We start from the raw sequence: 25,367 nt of genomic DNA on the forward strand, positions 1-25,367 counted from the left end.
ATATTTCCCTCCATCCTATCCTGTCCCCCATTACTTCTATTCTCTTTTGATCCTATCCCTCCCCATGTGTGTCGACCTCGAATTGCATTCTCCTCCCCATGCCCTCCCTTCTATCATCCCCCCCACCCTGCTTGTCCCCTTCTCCCCCACTTTCCTGTATTGTGAGATAGGTTTTCCTACCAAAATGAGTGTGCATTTTATTCTTTCCTTTAGTGGAATGTGATGAGAGTAGACTTCATGTTTTTCTCTCACCTCCCCTCTTTATCCCTCCACTAATGAGTCTTTTGCTTGCCTCTTTTCTGAGAGATAATTTTCCCCATTCAATTTCTCCCTTTTTCCTCCCAATATATTTCTCTCTCACTGCTTGATTTCATTTTTTTTTTAAGATATGATCCCATCCTCTTCAATTCACTCTGTGCACTCTGTCCCTATGTATGTGTGCGTGTGTGCGTGTGTATGTGTGTACTCCCACCCAGTTCCCAGATACTGAAATGTTTCAAGAGTTACAAATATTGTCTTTCCATGTAGGAATGTAAACAGTTCAACTTTAGTAAGTCCCTTATGACTTCTCTTTGCTGTTCACCTTTTCATGGTTCTCTTCATTCTTGTGTTTGAAAGTCAAATTTTCTTTTCAGCTCTGGTCTTTTCATCAAGAAAATTTGAAAATCCTCTATTTCATTGAAAGACCATTTTTTCCCCTCAAGTATTATACTCAGTTTTGCTGGGTAGGTGATTCTTGGTTTTAGTCCTAGTTCCTTTGACTTCTGGAATATCCTATTCCATGCCCTTCATTCCCTTAATGTAGAGGCTGCTAGATCTTGTGTTATCCTGATTGTATTTCCACAATACTTGAATTGTTTCTTTCTAGCTGCTTGCAATATTTTTTCCTTGACCTGGGAACTCTGGAATTTGGCCACAATGTTCCTAGGAGTTTCTCTTTTTGGATCTCTTTCCTGCAGTGTTCTGTGGATTCCTTGAATATTTATTTTGCCCTCTGGTTCTAGAATCTCAGGGAAGTTTTCCTTGATAATTTCATGGAAGATGATGTCTAGGCTCTTCTTTTGATCATGGTTTTCAGGTAGTCCCAAAATTTTTACATTGTCTCTCGTGAATCTATTTTCCAGGTCAGTTGTTCTTCCAATGAGATATTTCACATTATCTTCCATTTTTCCAATCTTCTCGCTATGTTCTGTGATATCTTGCTTTCTCGCAAAGTCCTTAGCGTCCATCTGTGCCATTCTAGTTTTGAAAGAACTATTTTCTTCAGTGAGATTTTGAATCTCCTTTTCCATTTGGCTAATTCTGCTTTTGAAAGCATTCTTCTCCTCATTGGCTTTTTGAACCTCTTTTGCCAATTGAGTTAGGTTAGTTTTCAAGATGTTAATTTCTTCAACATTTTTTTGGTTCTCCTTTAGCAGGGAGCTGATCTGCTTTTCATGCTTTTCTTTCATCTCTCTCATTTCTCTTCCCAGCTTTTCCTCCACCTCTCTAACTTGATTTTCAAAATTCCTTTTGAGCTCTTCCATGGCCTGAGCCCATTGGGTGGGCTGGGACACAGAAGTCTTGATTTCTGTGTCTTTGCCTGATGGTAAGCATTGTTCTTCCTCATCAGAAAGGGAGGGAGGAAATGTCTGTTCTCCAAGAAAGTAGCCTTCAATAGTCTTATTTCTTTTCCCTTTTCTGGGCATTTTTCCAGCCAGTGACTTGACCTCTGAATATTCTCCTCACACCCACCTCCCCTCCTGGTCCTCCCAGCCAGTGTTTGGGGTCTGAGATTCAGATGCTGCTTCCAGCCTTAGGGCTTTTGGCGGGGGCAGGGCTGCTATTCAGTGTGAGAATTAAGTTCAGGTGGTCAGGTTGGGGCAGGGCCGCCTCTCAGGCTCAGTTCCCTCAGGGGCTTTATGCACAGACCTTCCACAATGGATCCAGGCTCCCGCCAGCTTGGGGAGCCCCTGTCTGCAGCCGCCTCTCAGCTTCTACCTCCTGGGGGGGCCCAAATCATGGGGGCACCCCACTCCCCTCTTGACCCGCCAAAGAGACTCTCTCACCGACCCCCGTCACCTGTGGGCGGAGGGACTTGAGCAGCCGCTGGAGATCCTGTCCCTGAAGCCTGCTCGGGTCTGTTTCTCTTGGTGCTGTGGCCACAGCAGGTCTGGGCTGGACTGGGCTCCGCGTCTGCAGCGCGACGGACCTTTTGCGAGAGGTTTGCAGGTCCCTCTGTGGGTGGAGGGACCCGCGTGGCCGCTGGAGATCCCGTCCCCGAAGCCCGCTCGGATCTTTTCCTCTTGGTGCCGCGGCCGCTGCAGGGCTGCCCTCAGCTCCCTGTCCCGGTGCCCAGTCCGCGCGGGAAGGACCCCCCGCGAGAGGTTTGCAGGTCCCTCCGGAACAGAAATCTCCCTCACTCCAATATTCTGTGGCCTCTGGGTGCAGAATTCGCCATGAGTTTCTCCCCTGTAGCCGTTCTGTGGGTTGTGGGTTCGGAGCTATGGGTATGTGCGTCTTTCTACTCCTCCATCTTGGCTCCGCCCCTCCTGCTCATTATTTCTTATAGCACAACAGTATTTCATTACGATTATATACCACAACTTGTTTACAGTTGGTGGTCCTCTCCTCAGTCACCAGTTCTTTGCTACCATTAAAAGAATTGCCATAAATATCTTCATACTTATAAGTCCTTTTCCTTTTTCTTTGATCTCTTTGGGATATAGACAAGTAGTAGTTCTGCTAGGTCAAAGGGTCACAGTTTTATGGCCATTTGGGTATAGTTCCAAATTGTTCTCCAGAATGGTTGGGTCAGTTCACAAGTCCTTCAGCTATGCATTAGTGTCCCAATTTTCCCACGTCCCCTACATTGTCATTTTTTCTTTTTCTGTCATATTACCCAATCTGATAGGTGTGAGGTAGTATCTCACTTGTTTTAATTTGTCTTTCTATTGGGGCAGCTGGGTGGTGCAGTGAGTAGAGCACAGGCCCTGGAGTCAAGAGAGCCTGAGTTCAAATTTGGCTTCAGATACTTGACACACCTATCAGCTGTGTTACCTTGGACAAATCACTTAAGCCCAATTGCCTTGCCTTTCCCCCCTCCAAAAAACATAATCTTTCTCTGATCAGTAGTGATTTGGAGCATTTTTTATATGACTATAGATAGCTTTGATTCTTTTCACCCAAAAACTGCCTGTTCACATCCTTTGACCATTTATCAATTGGGGAATAATTTGTAGTCTTATAAATTTGACTCATTTCTCTATACATTTGAGAAATCAAGCCTTTATCAGAGAAAACTGCTGTAAAAATTCTCCTGTTTTCTGTTTTTCTTCTGTTCTTAGCTGCATTGATTTTGTTTGTACAAACCTTTTTTAATTTAATGTAACCAAAATTATCCATTTTACATCCCATAATAGATTGAAGTGGCATGTTACTAGGAGGGTATGAATTCTCAGTTGGTCAGTGTAAGCAAATTTTCCTACATCCAAGAAATACCTAGACAGACCTCACCTGGGACTTCTTAGAAAACTTGAGCTGGTGGTGCTGCCTGCTGAGAGCCATTAGCTAGTTAATTGAACTGAGATAATAATGAAGAAAGTGGAAAGGGAATGGTGATTGTTCAGTGTTCCTAGAATTTTAGAGCTAGAAGGGACTTTAGAGATTATGAAACCAACCAGCCTCATTTTACAGATGAGGTAATGAAGAGAAGTTGAATTACTTGCCTAAGATCTCAAAGCTAATTAGTAACAGAACCACTACTAAAGTTAAGTTTCTTGCTCTCAGGGTTCAGTAATAACCGTTATAAGATTTTAAAGAAAAACCACTACAGAGGTCTTCCTGACTCCAAGCCCAATACTCTATCCATTGTAGAGTTGTTACCCTCAGGGTGTGTGATTGTTTTGATGACGTTGGAGTTGCTATCCTAGAGAGGTGAAAGTATGGAGTTTAAATTTTCAAATGAATATTTCTGTGAATACAGTGGATATATGTTGGGACCAATTTCTCTAACAGCTTGCTTTATTTAGAATCACAGATTTAGAGCTGGAAGGAATTTTAAGGTTGAACCCTTTAATATTTTGATAAGGAAAGTGAAGCCCAAAGAGACTAAGTGACTGCCCAAAGTCACCCAGGTGGCAAACAACAGAACCTGGATTTAAAGTCAGATTCTTTGAACTCCAAATCAAGGCTTCTTATTATACAGTGTGGGTACACATAGAAGTGTCTATACACACATAGAATACCCCAATCTATCCAATGAAATTGTGAACTTCAGAATATTCTTGGACAGTTTTATTCTGGGAATAATGATACATATTAAGTGAAACAATGAGTGATTTCCTGAATAATCCATCAGAAATAATAATAAAACAAAATAAAAAACCTTCTCCTTTAGTTACACAACTATTTTTTGACAAAAGAAGATTTTCTCCTTGAATTATCTTGATAATGACCTCAAAACTCTATTTCCCTTTGTATGTATAGACACAGCCCCAGTGTAACCATAGGTTTATGCTACCTGTCAGGTTCTAACTTTTCTCCCTTAATAACTCTGTGCAATGTGGCCAAGTTATGGTTGTTGGGGGAACCATAACTTTGGATTTCCTGACATTTTCATCACTTGGAAAATCTGGTGAACGTGCTGCTGTTGCATGGCTCTGCCCTATGTGAGTCATGAAACCCCTGTCATGAAGGGCTTGACAAGATGGCAGGAACTACCTCAATTTCAGTTATCAATCAATCTTTAGGTTTTTCAGCATTACATACTTACTGCCTCTGTTTGTGATCCTTCAGATAGAAAAAAAATAGGATAGAGGGAAAAAAGTATAAAGGCACTATTTCTTTCAGGACTTCATTCATAAACTAAGGCAGAATAAAGGACAGAGAATAGCGTACTGTAATTTATTGTTTCAGTGGAGGAAACAGAGCTGACGATAATAGCTTACTTGCCAATGAAGTAACACCACTAAATGTGACATAGTCGCTACCCTTTTCAGTCACGTGTAATTTTTGAGAAAAGTTTATTTTTTAATGTCACTGCTTATTACTGGACTTTATTCTAAAATCTTCTTACAAGAAAACTTTAGAAGTATTATCTTTAAATGAAGAAAAATAAAAATGAGTATACTGTCCCCTCATTCAAACAGTAGTACTTTTTGAAAATCAAATCACCAACCTATCTAAATATAAACACTAGGATGGAAAGAAATCTTAATTCTTACAACAATGCATTCTATTATAATCGCAGTTTCATTATAAGAAATATATTTAAATCTTTGGAAGGTAGCCTAGTTATTTGGGGCAATAGTAACAGTTTTAGTTCCAGGAAATAAAATGGGCACTCCTCTTTAGTATTCTGAGATTAGACTATATAACAGAAATAATTTGCTTCATAATCCATTTTAAAATGGATTGGTATTATGGAAAGTGTCTGCATGATGTTGGAGAAATAATTTATAAGGTACAATTACATATGCAACTCTTTAAGATGAACAAAAATGTAAGTTCTTCCCCCCTTCTTCCCCATCTTGATCACAGATAAGATTTTTTTTTTTTTACATCCTCCCACATTACAAAGAGAGAATTTGTTTCAACAGAAGGGGAGATTGAGAGGGAAGGCCATATCCATTTCACAATTTCCTGATATTGATATAGGCACAGATGGTATTTTTCCTTTGCATTTGTTTTCAATGGCTTACATCTTAACAGATAGAATTCATTTTGTAAAACCATCATATTCCACTTGAGTATTGAAGAATTTGCCTTTTAGTGGTTAAGATCTGTATTTCATCATAGAACACAACAAATTTTCATCTTCCATTTTTTTCAGCAAAACATTTGCCTTTTCAGCACTGAATGACCACGTAGCATGTAGCAATAATGAAAATGGCAGCATGGTTTCAGATTTGATAGATTAGAAGAATAAATACAGATGCATGATGAATGCAAATACCATCATTAGGATAAGAAAAGAAACATTAACAAAAAACTTTAAATACAACACTCCATTACCTCTTTTTCAAAGTCAGCAGTCTTAAGGTTTTAGGACCATAAATTGATAATATAGTACAGACATACACCTACATAATATTTCTTTTTTTCATGATAATGAATTTTATTCATATATTTAGTTTTTGCAACAATATAATTCCTAGATTCCTCGTACACTCACATACTTAAGGAAGTTTACAGTGTAACAATGAAAACCATTTAAACAAAACCAACCTGGACAATAACTATACCTGATCACTTGACACAAAGTTTCCTGCTTCTATAAATTCCTCACGTTCATTATTAAGTGATAATGTTCCACTGACATTTAAATATCACAATTTATTTATCTAGACCTCAACTGATAGTTGCCTAATTTTTCCCACTTCTTTGTAACTGCAAAAATGTTGCTATAAGTATTTTGATACAAGTAACTTTCTGACTTGGATATTGTTGGCTTATATGTTCAACAGTGGAATCTCTGAATCAAAAGGTACAGACATTTTATTCAATTTCATGGCATGATTCTGAATTGCTTTCTATAACTGCTGGACCAATTCACTGTTCTGCCAATAGTATATCAGTATGCCCATTTTTCTACAGTTCCTCCAGCATTGTTATTTTTACCAATTTTTTGAGTTTGAGATAAAATTTACAATTATTGTCTCAGTGATTTGGAGTAGCCATTTATATACTTATTGATAATTTTCAATTATTATTTGGAAAATCATGCATATGGTTGTGTTAACTGCCTACATAATTTGAATATCAGACTTTGTCAGTAATATTTGAATGAATTTTTTCTGATATTTTCCCTTCCTTTGCTAGTTACGTTTCTTTTGTCTGTGCAAAAGTTTTTAAAATTTTAACAAATAGAAATTGTTTTATATGATTCCCTCTGTTCCTTATTGAATTAAGAAATTTTGCTAGCTATAGTTGCAAAAGACACTTCCTTCTGTTCTCTTGTTTTTTATTTTAATGATGTGACCTTTTAAAATTAAGCAGCATATCCATTTCGGGAAAGGAGCAAGCCCTAGAAAAAAGAGTAGGTTAGACTTTGAGTAGGGAAAACTGGGTTTAAGTCCTGCCTGTGGCACATAATAATCCCACAACCATGAGAAATCATTAGAACTGTCAAGGTTCCAGACAACTCTAAGACTAAGTTCTAAATGGATGAGTTGCTGAACTGAATCAGAAATAGGAGTTTCTACTTTGAATTCCCTTCTAAAAGATCGATATGTACAAAAATATTGATGGCAGATCTTATTGTTGTGACAAAGTATTGGAAATTGAGGGGAATTCCACTAAGTGGAGAATGGCTGAACAAGCTGTGGTGTATGATTGAGATTTAATACTATTGTTTTATAAGAAACAACAAGCAAGATGGTTTCAGAAAAAACCTTGGGAAGACTTATATGAAATGATGAAAGTGAAGTGAATAAAATCAAAAGAACACTGTATAAAGTAATGACAATATTTTAATGATAATCTACAGTGGAAAAAAAATTAGTTACGTTGACCAATACAAGGATCCAAGATAGTTCCAAAGAACTCATGTTAAAAAAAAAAAAGACTATCTACTTTTAGAGAGAAAACTGATGATTGAAAAATCTTTTCTTTCTCTTTACTTTTCTTACAGCATAACTAATATGGAAATATGTTTTGCCTGACTTCACATGTGTAATAGATATTGTATTTCATACCTTCTTAATGAATAGGGGAAGGGTTAAAGGGAGAGACAGACTTTGGAACACAATATGTAAAAAAATAAAATGTGGATCCTGTGTTATCCTGATTGTATTTCCACAATACTTGAATTGTTTCTTTCTGGCTGCTGGTAATATTTTCTCCTTGACTTGGGATCTCTGGAATTTGGCTACAATATTCATAGGAGTTTTCCTTTTGGGATGTCTATCAGGAGGTGATCAGTGAATTCTTTCCGTTTCTATTTTACCCTCTGGTTCTAGAATATCAGGGTAATTTTCCTTGATAATTTCTTGGAAAATGATGTCTAGGCTCTTTTTTTGATCATGGTTTTCAGAGAAACCAATAATTTTTAAATTCTCTTTTCTGGTTCTATTTTCCAGGTCAGTTGTTTTTCCAAAGAGATATTTCACATTGTCTTCTCTTTTTTTCATTCTTTTGGTTTTGTTTTATAATTTCTTGGTTTCCCATAAAGTCATTAACTTCCATCTGCTCCGTTCTAATTTTTAAACAACTGTTTTCTTCAGTGAACTTTTGAACCTCCTTTTCCATTTTGCCAATTCTGCTTTTATAAAGCATGCTACTCCTTCTTGGCTTTTTGGACCTCTTTTGCCATTTGGGTTAGTCTAGTTTTAAAGGTATTATTTTCTTCAGTAGTTTTTGGGTCTCCTTTAGCAAGCTGTTGACTCACTTTTCATGATTTTCTTGCATCACTTTCATTTCTCTTCCCAGTTTTTCTTCCACCTCTCTTACTTGATTTTCAAAATTAGTTTTGAGCTCTTCCATGGCCTGAGACCATTGTATACTTTTTTGGAGGCTTTGGATGCAGAAGCCTTTACCTTATTTTCTTCCTCTGATGGTATTGCTTTGGTTTTTCTCATCCTAAAGGGTGGGAGAAAATACCTTTTCACCAAGAAAGTAATCTTCTGTAGTCTTATTTTTCCACCTTTTTTGGGCATTTTCCCAGCCAGTTATATGACATTTCAGTTGTTTGTCAAATAGAGGGTATTCTACCCTAGGCTTCAGAGGTTTTGCACAACTGTTACCTGTGATATCTCTAGGGACCTATAAGTTCTCTGTTCCTCCAAGGTGGCACAATCAAGGGAGAGGAGTTTATTCCTCTCCTGGCCTGCGCTCTGGTCTGGGAGCAACCAAAAGCACTCTTTTCTGCCCTGAAACTGGAAGTAGGATTACCTCCATACAACTGCCACCAGCTCTGCCATGCCAGCACTCCTCCTTACCCTAGGACTACTACTCAGGACTGAGAGCAGATCAGCTGATCAATTCCCCCAGGGTCTGTAGTCTGAGATCTCCAGAAGTGGAAGATGCTGCAGCAGTGGCTGCTGCTGCCCTGGGACCTGGGCTGAATCTGGGGAGAGACCACTCTCCCATCTCATCCATATGAAAGATTTTTCTTATTGACCTTTGAAGCTGTCTTTGACATTTATGGGTTGAGAAATCTGGGAATCATAGCAGCTGCTTGTCATTCTGCACCCTGAAGCCTGCTCCAGTCCTACCTATGCCTTGTGGCCCATGGTTGGCTGTGTTCTGCTCCAAGTCCAATATGATACATCCTTCCTGTTAGCCTTCCAGGCTTTCTTGGGCTGGAAATCTGTTTCACTCTGTCATTTTGTGGCTTCTGCTGCTGTACAATTTGTTCAGTATTTTTACAGGTATTTTATGGGCTGTGGGGGGAGAGCTAGAGGAGGTTTGTTCTTCTAATCTACCATCTTAGCTCCACCCCCAACTTTTTTTTCTCCAAAGAGTATTTTGTAGTAGCATTTATACTTCTTAAGTGCATTTTGCTAGGTTGGCATAGACTTTATTTTGAAGTTACATTGAATGAAATTTCTCTTTCCATCTTTTTTTTACTTTAATTTTTTAGTATTGTTTACAAGTTTTGAAGAATTATTTTTATGCTACTTTATTAAAACTACTAATCATGTTAGTCAAATTATCTGATGATTTTTTGGAGTTTTCTATGTTAACCCTATTGGTTTTGTGTTTTGTAAATTTTGTAATACTGTGCTTTGCTGATGGCTATACTTTTAATTATTTAACCTTAAATTTTTCCCCTATTATTATCCATTTCTAAACTCATGGAATAGCCAGAAGAGAGGGTGTCCTTGCTTTATCCTGATAGCTACTGGATAAGTTTCTAATATTTTTCCATTACCAATAATCCTGCCTTTCAGTTTGTGGTATGCTTTTGTCTTATCAAAAAGAGACCCTTATATACCTATATTTTTAGAGTTCTGAGGATAAATGAAGCCTTCTTAGGGGTTTTCTACATCTCTTGATATGATTATAAGGTTGCTATAAAGTTCATGTGAAGTTATGATAATTGTTTCCTTGATACTAATCCATACTTGTATCTCTTACATAATTTCAACTTGGTTATCGTAAATAGTTTTAAATATATTATTTTAGTATTTTATCTAGAATTTTACATTTATAATAAACCATTACAAGTTAACAATAAAATCATCCATTCATTATAGCTAAATCCTACTTTAAATGTAGGAGACCTTTTTATAATGTTTAAGATATAGAGAAGGAACATTTTTTCAATAATTAAAGCTATAAGTAGAACTGATTGTTTTGAGATATGACATAGTCCCCCTCACTATTTTCCTCTTCATTTAATTTATTATTTATTTATTTTAACATTTTTGTCTTTTGAATTTTGAGTTCCAAATTCTCTTCCTCTGTTTTGTACATGTGAAATCATACAAAACATATTTCCCTAGTAGTCATATTTCAAAAAAGCAAGATAATGAAAGTGAGAAAAGTTTACTTCAGTTTGCACTCAGAATTCATCAGATGTCTCTCTGGAGGTAGATAGCAATTTTTTTCATTCTGAGTTCTTTGGAATTGTCTCACATTATTGTATTGATCAGAGTAGTCAAGTCTTTCTCAGTTTATCATCATTACAATATTGCTCTTAGTGTGCACAATGATCTCCTGGTTTTTCTCATTTCACTTTGCAACAGTTCATACAATTCTTGCCATGTTCTTTTTCTGAAACCACCCCCTTCATCATTTCTTATAGCACAGTTGTACATGGTAGTATATCACAATCATATCCCACAACTTGTTAAGCCATTCCCCAATGAATGAGTATTTCTTCAATTTCCAAATCTTTGCTACTGCAAAAAGAGCTGCTATAAATATTTTTATACATGTAAGTCCTGTTTCATTTTCTTTGATTTATTTGAGATGCACACTCAAATTGGTATTGCTGAATCAAAGGCTATATATAAAGTTTTATAACTCTTTGGGCATAGTTCTGAATTATTCTCCAGAATGGTTGAACTAGTTCACAACTCTACCTATTTTCTTTCATCCCATCCAACTGTTCTCATTTCTGATAGGTATGAGATGGTACCTCACAGTTATTTTAATCTGCATTTCTCTAATCAATGCTCACTAGAGATTTTCAAGCAAAGAGTGGATTGTGAATCATGTAGTAGAGTGGCTTCTCATTCACTGAGCCAAATGGTCCCTGTGTTTCCTTAATGTACTGAAATTCTGTGGTTCTGTTGAGATTCAACTAAATATCCTAAAAGGAATAAACATGTTAATTACTACAGCCTTGTCAACAGGGCCATGTAAAGATTGAAAAGCCCAGCGGATTACAGGTGCAATCTCAGGCTAGTACATTATAGGAAGAAAGAACAGTGAGCTCAAAGACTTCAAAATGAACTGATACCTGATTTTTCCTTAGTCTCCTTTGCTAGTACATCATATATATTATATCCTCTTACTGTGGGTATTCCCCAAGATGCTGTCATGGGTACTCTTTTCATCTCTCTCTATACTATTTTAGTGACCTCATAGATTTAATTCATTTTGTGTGTGTGTGTGTGTGTGTGTGTGTGTGTGTGTGTGTGTGCAGATTACTCAGATCCACATATCTAGTTTTTCTTCTCTATCACTTCCACATCATGAATTGCCTACTATACATTTCAAACTTGGTGTCCTAGAAATATCTCAAAATGTACCTTACTATCTCTCACCTAGATTATATTAATGACCTCTGAATTGATCTCCTCCTCTCAAATCTATCCTTACTCCAATCTTTTCTTCATACAGCTTCCAAAGCAATTTTCATTCAGCTCAGTTGTCCCCCTCCTACTCAGCAAACCTTAATGGCTCTCTATTGCTCATAGCAATCATCTCAAACTCAATAGAAACAGGCAACTAAATCATAAATAAGGATCCCTGCAAGTTGCATATTAAATCAGAAATATCATCTATGCTTGTTTTTTTTTTAATTTACTTTTGTTAAATATTTTCCAAGCACATTTTAACTTGGTTTAGGTCAGACTCAAAAGTGTTGTGAAAGGCGTGTTTAATCCCTCTGACTTAGAAGGTAAAATACAAATCTCTTTGTCTAGCAAATAAGGTCCATCAGAATCTGTTCCTGACCTATTATTAGTCTCCTTTTATGTCCTCTTCCAATGAGACCTCATCCTGCCACACCCTTTGTTTTCCCATATCCACCACGGTCTTCTGTCTCTGTGTCTTTTCAATGGCTGCTCTCCTCACCCACCCCTGTGCCTGGAATGAATTCCCTCTTCAACTTAGTGAAACTCAGACACTATATTTTTATAAAAAAAAAAAAAAGGCTTTTCTGCAATTGCCCTCCCAGAAGCTTGCATTCAGCTACCTTATTATTTTGTTTAGATTTGTCCTATTTCTACATACCTATGTACTGGTTATCACTACTAATAGAATATAAGCTCTTTGAGAGTGGGGATCATTTAATTCTTCATGTTTGTATCCCCAAACAGTGACAGACATGAAATATACTTTATCAATACTTGATTGATTGAGGATAAAAGAACAGAGTTTGAAAAGGTATAAGATTGCATCAAACAATATTTCACTGAAATGATTGGCCATATGCTTCTGGTTTTTATACAGCCCCTTCTGACTTGTATCCTTCTCAACATCAATCAATAGGCATTTATTAAGTACTTACTATATGCCAGTGTCAGGTCTTCCAGCTTGGTGTTTCTATTTCACCACTAAGATACTGAAATTTCTGAGACTCTCATTTGTGACTTGGCTACTTCCCTGGTTTACCCTCTTGTCTATTAGATTCCAGTTTGGAACGAGCCCCTCCTTGCTTAGGAGAAGTTTTCCTGTGTACCTGGAGGGGATCTGACAGAAAAGCTCAAATAAAAATATACATACTCCCTACAGTACTTGTGCAAATGATAGTTCTGTTTGTTTGTTTGTTTGTTTTTTAGTGTAAAACAGTTAAATTTTACCATTATGAAAGTTTAATCCAGGGGTAGGGAACCTGTAGCCTCAAAGCCACGCGTGGTCCCCTAGGTCCTCTACTGTAGCTTTTTGACTGAGTCCAAGTTTTATGGAACAAATCCTCTTATTAAGGGGATTTGTTCTGTGAAGTTTGGATCCAGTTAGAGGGCTCACTTGAGGACCTAGAGGGCCACATATGGCCTCGAGGCTGCAGCTTCCCCAGTCCTGGGTAATCTAAAGGATCAATGTGCTTATTTTAAAAGTTCACTTCCAACTTAGTTAATTCTGAAAGTATTTAGTCTGGTTGTACTCAGTTAAAATAACCTTATTTTTTGCACTCAGTTAACCTAACTGCTCTGTGTCTTCATCTGTAAAATGTGAATTTGACCCGATGACCTTTAGGTTCTCCCTCAGGTTCAATTCTTTGATATTACCATGTCTATCTTGCTGGAAAAAAATAACTTTTAGAAGAAATTAAATGAAATATTGGTCACTATTAATAAGATTATGTATGAGTCTTATTCTATGAAATGTTTAATCATCATCTTTGATTCACAACAAAAACAAAACATTTGTTTCTCTATCTTAAGGGGCATGTTTCATATGGGAATCTATACTTTTTTAACAGTAGTTAACCTATACTTCTATCCAATATAGATGGAGAAATCAACAAACAAAAAGTAAATCCCTGTATTTTGGGAACAGTTGGAAAATACTTAATATGTGTAATTGCAGCCTAGTGAAAGTGATGTATTAACGATTTAAAGAATCATTTTAAAAGCAATGGAAATATTGTGGACATAATAAGGAGCATTTGGATATATTCTTGGGAATAAAAAAGTTGTTTCACAGGAAAAATAAAAAGTCAGTACAAGAGTTATTTCCTGATATACACAATTGATATACTGGATATATATAACCTGAAAGGATGGCTTGAGAAAAGCAACCAGAAAAATGTTATGACATAAGATGAAGAATGCAAATTGTGTTCTTTTGACTGCTCCATCTCAAGTCTTTCAGTAGCAATAGAACTGGACAGGGAACCAAGAGACTGAAGCAAACTCTACCACTAATTAACTGTCCCATTGGACAAGTTGCTTGACCTGCCCACACCTTGGCTGCTTCATTTATAAAATCAAAGGGGTGGATTAGATGGTTGCTGAATTCTTCTATGAAATCATCCTGCAAATAGTTGGTCCATTTGCCTCTCTGTGTGTGGTCATAGTTTCACACATGGGTTCTTACCATGCTTGCCATGACTAAATAACAATGAGATCACAGAAGGCATCATAGCCAAAAGTCAAGCCCTAGAGAGGCTATTAGAAACTCAGCATTTTTAGTTCCCCTGTTGATGTTAATTTAACTTGCAGAAAGGAAGTACAGAAATAGTGTCCATTTTCATTAATGTCTTATAACTGTGGGAATATAATTTCTTAAATGTATAGACCAATAATTCAGCTAAGTATAAATTACAAATATTGTAGCAAAATGAGTTGGGGATCCTGCTCTCACAAAGTGAAGCACAAGTGTTGGTCTTTTACCCAGGGAATGTACTAATGAAGCCAAGGTCATGAGTTCAATTCCCCTAAGAGCCATTAGCTTCATTCGGTTCCATGGTCACAGATTGTACTCTTAACCCTGGCTAGCTAACATTCAACTGAATTCCACTGGTCACATGGGGGTATGGGTGAGAGTGTTTAGATGGATCAGCACAAATCCATCCCCACTGCTGAAAAAAATCAGATTTAAGTGCCAGCTGCATTGATGGCATAAGAAGGGCAATTTATTATTGGTGATGGTCATTACTGTTATAATAGAAGCTTCTTAAAGTTGTATTAGTCGTGTCAAAGGACTTGCTGATTTAGAGAACCAACAGGGGAGGGAGGCTAAAAAGGAAGTAAAAAGAAGAGATATTGCATCAGCTATAAAGTCACTGGATATTTGGGGGGAATGGGTATAGTAGCAACAAGACTGTATCTTTAAATATAGCTGCAGTATTCTCAGGTACAAACTTAAGATGTAGTTGAGGTAGATACCTGAAGTATGAGTCTCTGAAATGTTGCATAAGATTGGACAGCACCTGTATTGTACTCCATGATGGCAAAGTAGATAGAACAAGACAGTTGCACCAACTGATCCTCTACGTCTGTACAATTGGCAGCATAACACTAAGAAATATGCTGAGCAGCCCTTTTCCTCAAACCATTTAGTGCTGTCCATTTACACGGCAACCTATTTATCTCAAGTACTCCAAACGTTGTTTGCTTTGCAACTATTAGACTGCATCTCTTTAAGAGTATTGATTGTCTTTTGCCTCTCTTTGTATCCCTGGCACTTAATTTCAGTGTCTGTAACATAGTAGGTGCTTAAAAAATGCTAGCTGACAGACTCTTGTAGCCATACCCTGTGAAAGTCGTCTCTAATTCAGAGATAGTTTAGGGAATCATTGTAACATAGGTTTAATGCTGGAACAGGCCCCAGAGCTTATCAAATACAGCTCCCTCATTTCATGGAGAAGCAAACTGAGGCCAAGAGAGGTTAAATGATTTGCCCAATGTCACACAATTTGTTAGTGTCTGAAGTGGAATTTGAACCCAGGTCTTCTTGGCTCCAAGTTCATCATTCTTCCTATTTTATGACAGCTTAATTTTCCATATTTAGATGAACTTCATGTAATTATAATGAGTATTTGGAGCTTTATAGAAAATGGAGTTAAAAGAAGTAGACCTACCAGTTTAAAAAAAAAAAAAGGAAAAAAATGCCTGTAGGATTGGGGCTCAATGTTTGCTGCTCACTACATGTGAATATGTGAGATATTTTCCCTTTTTTTTTTCACGTGTCAATGTTTTCCCTGATGAAAATTTTATTAGAGTTTCACCTAATGATGATGGTCCAGGAGAATGCATTGTGATTTGTTCCATGTCCTGTATCTCTTTAGAGTTCATGCTGAATATGGTCACAGTGGGTCAACTTCCTATAAAATGCACATGTAGGACTGTGGTCCACAGGCTAGCCATTCCTTTATCTAGTCAGTTTTAAATCAATAAAAATACTCCTTAATCTCATTCTTTCTGAGTCAGACAATGCATCTGAGGAAATCACTGTTTTGCCTACTGGTATGCATGAAGCATGTGCTGTGGCGCCCAATCCATACTCTATGTAAAACTGTGCTTCTGCCATTTTGTTAGTCTATGGCAGGCCTGCACAACCAATGTCCTGCGGGGTACTTGCAGCACACCAAAGGATTTCCTCTACATACAAAGGATGTTTTCTTCTCTATTTTCCTCCAGCCTGCCAGAAATCCTTTGGCATGTTGCAAGCAGCCAGAGGGCCATAAGAGACCGTGGGCCAAAGGTTGTGCAGGCCTGGTCTATGGCATTATCAGTTTATATCTAGTTTATGTGGCTTTGCCACAGTTTCCCTTTCTGTAAAGTGAAATTCAACTTTCACATCATGGAGTCAACTGTTCTTTACCATGGTATCATTCCCAAGAGGTATCATGTAGAGTTCTCAGTAGGTGTGAATTATATGCATTGTCCACAGTTATGGTTTATTTTTGTAGTTTCTCTATCAATAGAATTATGAAAAGGGGGCATTGCTACAGAAGAGGAACTGATGAAGAATTCTGATACTTTAAAATGAATGAGTTTCCCCAAAGAGAAATGATAAAACTCTTTTGGAAACTCTTTGTATCGAATTCACATCTAAAATCGGGCTTTTTGCCAGAATTGTAATTGCATCTTGAATTGAGCTGTAATTCTTACCCCCTCTGAAAACAATAAGAATAAGAAAGTGATACATAGCATTTATTTTAAACAGTGATGTTAAAATAATCCAACATTTCTAGCGGAAACTGTTTCCTCCTAGTGGTAAAGAAAAAAAATTATTAGCCTTGTTTATAGGAAAGGAAAAGATGCATTACATCGTATTGAGTTTCTATTGCTAACTTTTGTTAAGTATGAGAGTAAAGCTAACTTTTACAAAAATTGATGTATTAGGTATACAACTTATGAGTATAAACTCATTGTGCATAACATCGTGGGGTATGCATCAAGCAAGGAGGCAACTGTGACCACATTAGCAGGAATCCCAGAGAAGAGTACTACCCTGGTTGTGCAGGATTTTAATCACACGGCAGTTAAAGTGGAATGGTCTAAACCAAGTAAGTGAACTTCCTAATATTTTTGTTCTTTTTAAAAAGATTGTGTATATAAGGACATTGGATGAAAAAGTCTATCCATCTCCAGAGAAAGAACAGACAGAGTCTGATGCAGACTGAAATATACTTTTTTTTACTGTATTATTTTGTTGTGTTTTTATTGGGGGAAACTGCATTTTCTGGCTAATATAGCTAACATGGCTAATATTGAAATATGTTTTTCATGATTACACATGCATAATGTATATCAAATTTCTTTCCTTCTCAAAGAGAGAGGAGGGAAAGGAGTGAAGGAGAGAATATAGAACTGAAAAAATATTTAATGTTAAAATGAATTTTGAAAATTTTTTAAAGAATATTAAAATTTTCAGTTACTTGAGAAAAAATAAAATAATTAAAGGATAATTTTATTTTATTTTTTTGAAATGCATGTGTAAGATGCAGGAGAACTTAACTCTATTCCTCTTAGTCCTGTTGATAAACAATTTTGAATAAGATCCCTATGATTCATTGGATTTCTTAAAATAAATCATCTTCCATGCTATTTATGGATTGAACTCTTATTTTAACAGGTACAATTTGGACCTGGTTTACCACTGGGCCTGAATCCTGTCCAATTTTACATTTTCCTTCTCAATGTTTGTATGACTGTACTCTCTATGAGGGAAAGAACTGATTTCACTTGGGTCTTTGTATTCCCAACGCAGTGCCTAGTACACAGTAGGTGCTCAATAAATGCTTGTTGATTAATTGATCAGTCAAATGGATGATATGATCTGACCTGTTCACACCAGTAGCCAGAATAATCAAAATGCATGTGACTAGTAATAAAAAAAAATTGACATTTGTATAGATCTTTAACTCTTAAGCTATTTTACTATATTTCCTCTTTCATAACCAAACTCCTTAAAAAAGATATCATCTGTTTCCATTTTCCCTACCCTCTTCTTTAGACCTGTACAATCTAGCTTTCAGATTAATCACTCCACTAAAACTGTCCTTTCCAAATTAGCCAAAATTTCCTAATTGTCAAATCAGTTGACCTTTCCTTAGTCGTTTTCTTTTCTCCAACATTTGATACTACTGACTGTGCTTTTTTCTATGAAAACACTCTCTTCTCTCTGAGTTTTTTCTCTTCTGGATCACCTCTTAAGTATCTGATCTTTTTTCAGCCTTCTGTGCTGCAGTACAACCCATATCATGTCCCTAGACTGTGGGTTTATCCCCCTTGATCTGGTCTTTCTCTGCTGTGAGTTCATCAACTCATGGGTGTAATTCTCTTTTCTCTGCAAATGACTCTCACATTTATAGTGTTTTACACATGTAATCTCCTCTGAACTTCAGACTAAACCAGAAAGTAGCTATTGTAGGCATTATTTTCCTTGTTTTACAGATGCTACTTTAGTAACTTGCCCATGGTCGCACAAGCTAGTAAGCATCAGGGATAGTATTTTTTTAGTCCAAGTCCTATACTTTTTCGCTGAGGCGGCACTGTCTCCCACTTTAGAATGGTATTTGGCAATTGGTCTTTCAGGTGCTATCCAGCTCTGCTATGATGTACATTTTGACAATAAAAGCAAAATAAAACTAAACTGAGTTCATCTTGGAGATGCTCAGTTTGATTATCCACATAGACAAACCAAACCTGATGCAAGAGGGGAAGTTTAACCACTCCTACTTTGTTAGAATTTCCTCTAAATGAAGAAGGTGAGGGAAAACTCACTTTTAGATACAATTCAGTAAAAAGGGTTTCTGCCCCCTGTGACTGAAAACCATCCGTTTTCTGAATGAGAATAAAGTTATGAAAGGCTGCCAGACAACTGGCTGGCTAGACAACAACTCCACTCCTTCTGACCCAGCCTAGATTTTGAAGCAGCCTAGGAGAGAAATGCTTTATATTTCATTACTGGTCCCGTGAGTGATTTAGTCCCAATTTGTTTGCAGCGTTAATTGAAAATTAAAATCGACACCAGTTGTGTTGGTCTACATTGTCACAAAATAACTAGCACAGGAGAAGTATTATTAGCTCATCTTAACAAATGACTATCAATCCTGGAGGTATTAGGAGCATGCCATATTCTAATAAACTGTGTCACTTGGATCATGTGTCCATTTAAACCATTTTAATGGAAGGATAAAGAGGTTAATTGATGCTTGTGGATATTCTCTGAAACTCCATGGAAAGGAAAGCAGATAGTCTTTCATGTTAAGAGTGTATTTCAACTTGGGCATGTGTGAGTCTTTCTATAGAGAAGGGCTACAATGTATCATTTATTGCCAACTCTTGCTCTCCCATTTAAATTGGAAACTTGCTCACAAAGCAGGATCCTCCCCCCTCAGCTGACTTGCAAATACTTCTGTTAAAGATCAGCTGGTGGATTTTCTATGGTATAGGCTCTTTATTTTATAATGGCATGCCTGAAGTAAGCTTGCTTATAAAAACTGACAAACCTAATAGATCTGAAGCAGCTCACTGAAGTTTCATTACCTTGGTAATCTGAACCTCTGACCTTCGGGATGTAGGTAATGCAATCGGCTTTTATTTTCATTCTTACCATAGAAATTTCCCAGACACCTATTTGTGAATATAAAGGTTAAATATCCTAAGAGGGTCATCTCTCCCAAAGCTTGGTCCTTTATCATTTTCTTTCCATGAACAATGCGATCTAGTAAGTAAATTAGCTATCTTCTTGCCCCAAAAAATGCCACTCATTTCCTACGATATTAATTTTAAATTGTTTTCCTGCTTTGTAGGGCACAGTTGGCAGGTAAGGGTATACACTCTATTAAACCTCTCTCTCTCTCTCTCTCTCTCTCTCTCTCTCTGTGTTTGTCTCTGTCTTTCTATTATATTTCTGTGTATGTATTCATGCATATATTTAAACACATGCATGAACATGTGTGCATGCACACACACACACACACACACACACACACATTTGTACATCAAGAACTCTGGTATAAGCATTGCCAAAAGAAGAAGGAATGGTTCAGAAGGTATTGTCACTGACCTTTTAACATCAGGTCATCAATACCTAGTCTCATGATATATTCCTAGGCTTCAAGTATTTTATAGAACCACCCAATGTATGGGACTTTCCCTAGGGATACACACACAATATGGGGAAACAAAAAAAGAAAAACTGGAAAAGTAACTACAGTAGCCGCACTCCTTGTGGTACTGCTGCTTTGTACCAGGAGGTATCATCGGTCTCTCTTTCTATGTGCATTGTTTCAAAAGGTACAGTTCTATCCTGTACCTTTTGGAAATCTACCTATGTGCTATTGCTGATACTTGGGCTCCTTTTCCCTTTTATCTGCTGTCTCTGAGACTTACAGAATCACAAAATGTTAGTCCCAAGATGGCAACAGCTGCTGCCTTCCTGTTCCACATATTCACTACCCTACATTCTCCATTGCAGTAACAAAAGAGCCCCAGATGGAGGAGGTTGGAAAATGAGCAAGATGGACTGTGTCTTCTTAGCAGTTTTGCCTCTAACTACCCCAGGTCTTCACATTTAAGCTTTTTGATCCTTGCATGGTAGAATTGGGTTTGGTAGGTGAGATACTTTGGTAACTTAGTGGTAAATTTGTAACAGGTGAGTTTTCCTTCATCGGGAAGAGAAACCAAGGTTCTTAGAATAATATGCTTAGCTTTCTGAAAAGATCCCATAATGAGAGGCATCTGTACAATTATTAGCTTATTGATTCATTCATTCTTTTATTCACTCAACAAATATGTTTTCTTCTTATTCTATAGGTAGCACTGTTCCATGAACTACGTGAATTTAGACAAGTATTAACTTATAGTTTTGGTTCTTCTGTAACCTGACTGTAGTTGAACAGATGAGATAGATACAGATGAAAGGTAAAATGATGATTTAAGGAGTAAATAACAAATCAGAATAACAGTTGGACCTGATGTTCACAGCTCTGCCACTAACTCACTTTGAACAAATCATTTAACCACCATGGATCTCATTTTCTTCATGAATGAAAGGTTTGAACCAGGGGATCTCTAGGGTCTTTCCACCCCCAAAATTCTGATATCTATGTCATAAGGCTGTAGTATAGGATTAGATGGCAGATAATAAATACTCAAGTTTAGAAAGAAGCAGGAATTGATGTGTCATGAAGTGGTGAGGGAAGATTTCACAGAGAAGTTAGAGACTGGGATGAAAAATGAAGGATATATAAGATTCATAAGGTAGAAAGAAGAAGAAGTATTTCCATTGAGGAGGATGGAATAATCAAAGAACAATGTTGTTGAGGGAGCGCTACTCTCAAAGTCAAGGAGACCTGGGTCCTATTTTTAAAAATGACTAATGGCTTGACATAAAACAAGTTAATTTAGCTTCTCTGGGTCTCAGTTTTCCTCATCTATAAAATGAGAAAGTTGGACTGGTTGTCCTCTATGGCCCCTTCTAGCTCTAAATCTACTTAAATATGTAAATCTATTAATTAATTCATTTAAACTTTTTCATCTATTTATCCTTGGCCACACCATCTGTTCCGCAGTCCAAGGAGGGGAGCCTGTGGTCTTGAGTCCACATGTGGCCCTCTAGGTCCTCAAGTGTGACTCTTTGAATCCAAATTTCACCGAAAACAAAGGGCTGCACTTGAGAACCTAGAGGGCCACATGCAGGCTCAAGACCACAGACTCCCCACCTCTTTTATACCTATCTTTCCTCATCAAAGCATGTTTTCACTAGGTACTCAACAAAAACAGGTAGATTTTTCACAAAATAAGTCATACTAAAATGTTACTGACTGATAATACATTAATGTTATTACCCCTAGGGTTACTATTATTTTTTAAGAGGGACAAAATGTTCTAGCTGAAAGGAATGAAACTATAACAATGCGGAAACTTTTTCATGTCCTAAATTCACATTAGATGACTAGCCTTGTTTTTGTTTATTGTGAGGTTATAATAAACACTGGAATAAATACTGACCTTTATGTTTAACAGTACCGGTTAGTAATATTGATTGCAGCAGAAGAATCAGAACCCTCACATTTACTTCCCCATGAGACTTGTTTATTCATTCAATAAATATTGTTGAACAAATATGTGTAAGACTTAGTGCTCAGTGCCATAGAAATATTTAGATTTAGTCATACCTTGTCTCCTTTTTGTAGTTTTCTTGTCAAAGATATTGGAGTGGCTTGCCATTTTCTTCTCCAACTCATTTTACAGATAAAGAACTAAGACAAAAGGGTTAGATGAGTTACCCAAGGTCACCCAGCTGGTAAGTGTCTGAGGTCAGATTTGAACTCATGTCTTCCTGATTCTTACCCCAACATTCTATTCATTGTGTTGCCTAGCTTCCTGGTACTATTTTAGACTGCTAATATGAACCATTGATTCACCAGAGGCACTATTTAATATCTAGTAAAAGGAATAGTTTATTTGAAAGTCTTGCCTTCAGCTCTCCATAATAAAAAAACTCACTCCTCAGAGTTTAATGAAAATAGGTCTTCCAAAGAAAAGACATACCATTTCAAAGGACCATAGAATTAGCAGCCATTGAACTAATTTCTTTATTTTGCAGATAAGGAAACTGAGGCACAAAGAAGTTAAGCAATTTTTCCAGGGTCACACTGCTAATAAGTATCTATAGTTGGATGTAGAACATGGAGAAAGCTGCATAAAATGTCTCCTTCTTAAGACAAATACAGTATGTGTGGAGGGAATTTCTTCAGAAGCCACCTTTGAAGAGATGGTAGTTGCAGCATGGAATCAGGCAGAGCTGCTTGGATACATGCCATCAGATACCTTCCAAAATACCTAGTTATTCTTGCTTACTCTTTTATCTTAGTTGTTTCTAGTTGCTAAAGAAGTACAAGTGCTTGATAACACCCTCTAAATGTTGGCATCATGGTACATAGTCCCAGTTTCATCACCTCAGTTAAAGTTCTAGTCATAGTGACCCTTAATTCTAAAGTCTCAAAAAGTTATTAACAGAACAGTATAATTCTTCAAACTTTAGAAATAGGCTTATACCTGTTTTATGGTCTTTATAAAGCCTTGTAGGGAAATGGTAGAATCAGAAAAGGTAGCCTACAAAGGGGAGAGGGAAAGAGAGAAGACAAAAGGACAGACTATGCATTGACAGAAACATGAAGAGAATAGATGAATATGTTCATGGCATGGTGAAGCAATATTTTTGACTTCTCTTTCTTATTAGAAAAACACATGGGTTGTACTCCAAAGTCAAAACCTTGGGAAAAATAAGAATGACACTTCCTGGGAACCTAGTAAACCAGGTTTTCAGGGTAAACAAATTGCATAGTGATGCAGTTTAAATATGTTGGAAACAAATGCTACTCCTTGTAGACCACTAAGCTGTCATTTAGTAAAGTTTGTTAATACATAAATTACACCTTAAAATCTGGGAGTACATTGAGGAGATGACCTGTTCTCCAAAAACTGAGTTGTTCCTTTTCCGCAGTTATAGCTTTCTGTCTACCTTAATTTTCTTGATAAAATGAATTTACAAAACATAATGTTAAAATATTTGAGGGAAGTTGAATTGTCTCCTACCTCAGATAAGAAATGACAATTATAAGAATGAAATCAAAAACCCTGGGAAAATGAAGACTGTCATTACTTTAAAGACTTCCAATGAAGGGGCTTACAAAGATCTCCTTGATCACTCATTCTAAGCTTCCTTGGAGATTGCTTTCTCAGCTGTAAGAATTTTATGCAATGCAAACTTTATTCCAGAACATTGCTAAGATTAACCAAATTTACAAGGTATTGTGTTGATTATTTAACAGCCCTGAAAGATTTGCAAGGTGATGTTGAGTATTATACCCTCATCTGGAGTTCTGCTACATCAAATGAGTCAGTGAAAATCCTGCCAGATGTAAACTATTTTGTAATTGGTGACTTAAAACCAAACACAGAGTATCAGATTTTTATTTGCATCTTCAATGGAGCCCACAGCATCAACAGTGAAGTACTGCATGTGACCACTTGTGATGGAGGTGGGTCTAGAGCCTCAGGACTGCTTGGTTTCAGATATGGGAATGAAATTGATTGATTTTTGTCGAGGTTGAGATCAGTCATCCTTCCATTATAAAATTTCCGGTATTAGAGAGGAAAGGAAGGATAGGAGAGGGTGTGGGGGGGGGGGGGTAGAAGCTAAAATGCTTAAGTGCTAGCTGCTGTCAAGTGGCAAATCAATAAGCCATCCCACTAAGACTGAAGCACAAAGCTTTAATAATAGGTTATTAGCCCAGTTTGTTCCCTTTTTACTTGGTGTACTGAGGCTCTTGTATACTCAGTTAGAAACTGATTTCATGTCAACAAATGGTAGCATTTTGAAAAAATTAATGGTTTTTAAAAGAAATGTACTCCATGAAGCAATGGGTTTCTGACACAAGCAAATACAATGCCTTCCCTGAGTCACCAGAAAAAGAAGGTGGAAGTTCAGTCACAGAGAAAATTTGCCTATGAGTCATTTCCAAGCCAGTTAGCAAGAGGGAGGGAGTAGGGAAGCAACTTGTGAATCTGAAATGTGGCCAGAATGGGCTTTCTAATCTTTTTTGCTTTATAAAGTCTCATTATAAACATTATAATATCATTACCTCCCAAGCAAGCGTTCCAGGTCATTAACAGAGCACTTTAAGTGCCAATCTCATTTCCTTTGTAGTGTCAAAGGTCAGTACCTTTTGTTTATAAAATAGAATTGATCACAAGGACAATTTTTCAACTAGTTAAGATGGGTTCTTATGATAAAAATAGGTCTTTGTATAGTTATTTCTGATATGCTTGAATAATTGTGTAATTTAACGCTAAGCAAGTTTTTTTCTAGTGTAAGGTTTCATCATTACCTATGGTAATCAACATTCAAAATCATTTACATAATGACAATATTGCATTATTGCTTCATATTGCTTAAGTTGTAAGGCTAGTAATATCAATGATTTTTTAAAATTTTCCTCTAGAAGCAATGCATTTGAGTTGTATTTTTTATTAGGAATATTAAAAAAAAATTAACCCTGGGAGGTAAAAGGGATGGTAAAGAAGAGGTAGATAATAGATATGTGTTGGCAGTGCTGGTGGGTGAATAATTTATCATCACATCCCACTGGCCACATTTCACTGAAGATTAACACTATGCTGGTGGTATAAAGCATTTTACCACCAGTTCTCATGGTTTCTAACTGAGAGTATAATAAGCCAATTTACAGAGGACTACAGACTGTGATAACTTCATCAGAGGAAAGCAGATAAGCAGGGAACCCTTTG

At 36.9% G+C, this 25,367-nt stretch overlaps 1 protein-coding gene across 1 annotated transcript in view; it reads left to right on the forward strand.

Annotated features, from left to right (window-relative positions):
* USH2A (usherin) overlaps window positions 1-25,367 on the forward strand; it is a 990,439-nt gene that overhangs the window by 656,267 nt on the left and 308,805 nt on the right. Inside the window, exons 43-44 of the mRNA XM_072647832.1 lie at window positions 16,947-17,110; window positions 23,891-24,100. Of these exons, the coding sequence (XP_072503933.1) occupies window positions 16,947-17,110; window positions 23,891-24,100 (374 nt within the window). The remainder of the gene's footprint in view (window positions 1-16,946; window positions 17,111-23,890; window positions 24,101-25,367) is intronic.

Source organism: Notamacropus eugenii, chromosome 2 (genome assembly GCF_028372415.1).
Source record: "Notamacropus eugenii isolate mMacEug1 chromosome 2, mMacEug1.pri_v2, whole genome shotgun sequence".
Lineage (NCBI taxonomy): Eukaryota > Metazoa > Chordata > Mammalia > Diprotodontia > Macropodidae > Notamacropus > Notamacropus eugenii.